This window comes from Psammomys obesus, unplaced genomic scaffold (assembly GCF_907164565.1).
Source record: "Psammomys obesus unplaced genomic scaffold, mPsaObe1.curated_primary_1811, whole genome shotgun sequence".
In the NCBI taxonomy this organism is placed as follows: Eukaryota; Metazoa; Chordata; class Mammalia; order Rodentia; family Muridae; genus Psammomys; species Psammomys obesus.
This window is the reverse complement of record NW_026590468.1, coordinates 249,866-253,056: the sequence shown is the minus strand read 5'-3', so window position 1 is coordinate 253,056 and position 3,191 is coordinate 249,866. Positions and strand designations below refer to the sequence as shown.

The 3,191-nt window shown below is 48.7% G+C and overlaps 1 protein-coding gene across 1 annotated transcript in view; it reads right to left on the bottom strand.

The window, feature by feature from the left end:
- Window positions 1-2,875, bottom strand: part of Tmem9b (TMEM9 domain family member B) — a 16,766-nt gene extending 13,891 nt beyond the window's left edge. The window contains exons 1-2 of the mRNA XM_055607470.1: window positions 2,635-2,875; window positions 422-513 (exon numbers count right to left, since the gene is read on the bottom strand). Of these exons, the coding sequence (XP_055463445.1) occupies window positions 422-513; window positions 2,635-2,742 (200 nt within the window). The 5' untranslated portion in view covers window positions 2,743-2,875. The remainder of the gene's footprint in view (window positions 1-421; window positions 514-2,634) is intronic.
- Window positions 2,876-3,191: the final 316 nt, after the last annotated feature.

The following is a 3,191-nucleotide window of genomic DNA, read 5'->3' as shown; positions in this document are numbered from 1 at the left end:
TTTTCTGGCCTCCACAGACATACCTGTCTACATGGACACACAGAGTTTTTTAAGTGCTTAAAATAGTATACTTAAGATGAGGAAGGGTCAACTTGTCTTTCACTGAAAGGTAAGAGGGATAAAGATTCCCGGCGAAAGTTTAAGAGGGCACAAGACAGTACTACTGGTAGTTTAGGTACAATAAACTTAGTCCCATCTCCATATGAAACCTTCTCAGCCTAGAGTTTTCTGTTTAGGCGTCAGTGTTCCTATAAATTTGTATCATACACTCAGAACCCTGGTCTCATTTTTTTAAAAAATAGAAATAGAATTTGACACTTTTGCTTAAGAACAAAATGAGACAGCATATGAACAGTCTGAGCTAACAGTAAGAACCACAGGAAGAAATGTGACAGGTGATTTCTTGGCCCAGAGTACTCACCAATCCTTTTGAGATATATTCTTATTATAAATACGCCCAGGATTCTCTTTATAGGGAGGGCAGATACATTTACATCTCACATCTTCAAAATTCTGTAATAAAGGTGAAAGCAGCATAACTCGTTTATAGCTGATAGTCAATATTTTTTAAAATCTGCACACACACATTTTGCTAAGTATTCCCAGTAAGATATTCTAAAATTATTATAAAAACGTAGTTTTGAGAGACAATTCCTAAAATCCATAAGAACTTATCTGAATCACATGACAATCAATTGTATTGTTATTATCATCTACCTGCCACTAGAAAGACACATCATGACAGATAATAGGGACTACAAAGAGAAATGCTGATATAAAATGCTTTGGGAGAATCAAATTAAAGATTATTAATAAGCAAGTCACAATTCTAGGCTGAGGTGGGTACAGCTCTGTGCTAAAGCATGTTCTTAGCACGCATAAGGCCAATTTAATCTGCAACACAACAACTGGGGGGGAGTCAGAATTCTCATTTCTTCTTTTCTAAAGTTTTCCTTTCAGGAGAAAGACACTGGGCATGGATAAAAGGGGCTAAGTCAGCTATAGACAGGATGAAGAGTCAGGGGCACTCAGCCAGTGCCAGGAGGGAATTCCAAAGGGGAAGTAGCTTGAATCTTCCTAATAACCCACAGGAAACTTGGCTTCTAATCCCTGGTTGACAGGGAAGACAATACCTAGCAAAATAACACGTTTCTCAAAGCAGAGAAAGCAGGCATTAAATTCTGGATAGATCCAGGAGATGCTTCCTCAGCAAAGGGTGTTTATATGAGAAGGCAGTGCCTCATTAGTCCCCAGAGAGACATGTCCACTGCTCCTAGGTACAATGAAATGTCTGCCAGAGCTGTTGACAGTTCCTAAATGTATTCAGTTAACACTGTGCCAGACCCTGTGTTCAATGAGGACTTAGATAAGCAAGAGACATGCTCTTGTTTATTGAGACAAATCCTATCAAGAGGAAATGGACAAATACATTATTGTGTATATCATGCTACAGTACATAAAATGGGGATGTTTGACAGCTGTGCAGAGGGTGCCAACAATATTACAAAAGTTGGCAGACTTTCTACTGTCCCTATTTCTGGTTACATCAGAACTATTAGAAAAAAAAAAAGCTCTGATCAAAAACACCAGCCTACCTGTGACCTGCCCTATTAGTCTTCTTTAAAAAACAAAACAAAACAACAACAACAACAAAAAACCACAACTCTGTCCTTTAATTTTAAAGAGAGGGATGGCAGGTTGATTGTTAGGGACAAAGCGTGAGAGGACTGGGCAAGCAGAACAAGGATTCTACTGTCATGCCTCTGCCCTTTTCTCTCTACCCACTTTCAGGCACAGCCAAGGTGCGCATAAGCAGACAGCCCTGCCGTAACTGAAACATGGGTATATAATAGTCTTTTTTTTTTTTAATGCAGTATCACAGTTTCTCAGCACACCGTGAAGTCTTTCTATTTTGCCCCAAAATGTGACAGCTCACTAGAGAGAAAGTATATTTTTTCTTGGGCCTGGGCAGCTCTGGGGCACCAGATAACATGAGGGCACCAGAACAGTTAAGAAACACAATATGCAAAGTACACAACCTCTTCTCCCCTCTCTCCTAGGCTGTTTCTTCCCTTACCTAGTAAAATCACAAGACATAGGTAGGTGTGTGTGTGTGTGTATTCCTTCCTGGTGGGGAGCTGGTGAGAGTACCAAGCTGGTGAGATGGCCCTGTAAGTCCTCCTGGGAAGGGGTGGCTGCCACAAGAGACGAGCCCACACCATGGCAAGGAAACCTGCTCGTGGATGACTTGAGGGGAGCCCTAGTAGGGAAGACTTCGGGGAGATGAGAGTTGGGGGATGAGGGCTGGTGGAGTGCGGGGGTGAGCTGCTGCAGTTTAAGGGTAGAAAATTCAAAGCTCCCAGGGCTAGAAAGCTGGTCAAGTTCCGGGTGTGTGATGCCGGGGCTGGGAAGGGAAATGTCAAGAGGCGGAGTAGTAGCAGACCGGACGCCAGTCTCTGTCAGAGGCTGAGGGTTAGGAGGCTCTGAGGGGGTCAGCCCGGGTGATGAAGCGGGGGGATCTAGCTGTCAAGTTAGGAGACCGGGGGAGTGGGGAGCAAATGGGCAGCCCCAGTTTCAGCCAGGCCAGAGGCAGGGGCGGAGCTCCTGTCAAGAGCCGGGAGGGGCGGGACTCACCTTGGCGGCGTCTGTCAGCTGAGCTAGCAGCAGCACTGACAGCGCTAGGCAGGACATGCTGAGCCCTAAGCCCAGCCGCAGCAAGCCTCCGCACCACAGGCTCGCCATCGCGGGAGCCAGCCGCCCCAGCGAGCCCCGAGCCCCGCGCCCGGCTCGGGATCCGGCTCGGGATCCTCCGCCCGCACTTCCGCCTGGGCCTGCGCGTCACCGTCCGCGCCGGGTCAACTACGAGGAAGCCTCCGCCCCGGAAACGGTTCCGGGTGCACAGGGCCCGCCGCAGCCGCGGCCCCGGGCTGCACTGGGGTCTGGGATCTGCCCTGGGCAGGGCTGCGGATCCTGCGGCCCCAGGGAGCAGGCCACGCGGGCCGAATCCTGCCGGCCGGGTGAGCCCCATCCCCAGGAACTGCCGAGGCCGAGAGGGTGCTGGGTCCGTGAGAACTGCCCGGGAGAGACCGACCGTCCCGACATCGGAAGCGAAGGGTCGCGGCTCGGCTCCTGCGCTTGAGCACTAACCTGCGCTCCGAGCGCCTCCTTTGACTCAGCCCCTTACCCGGCTC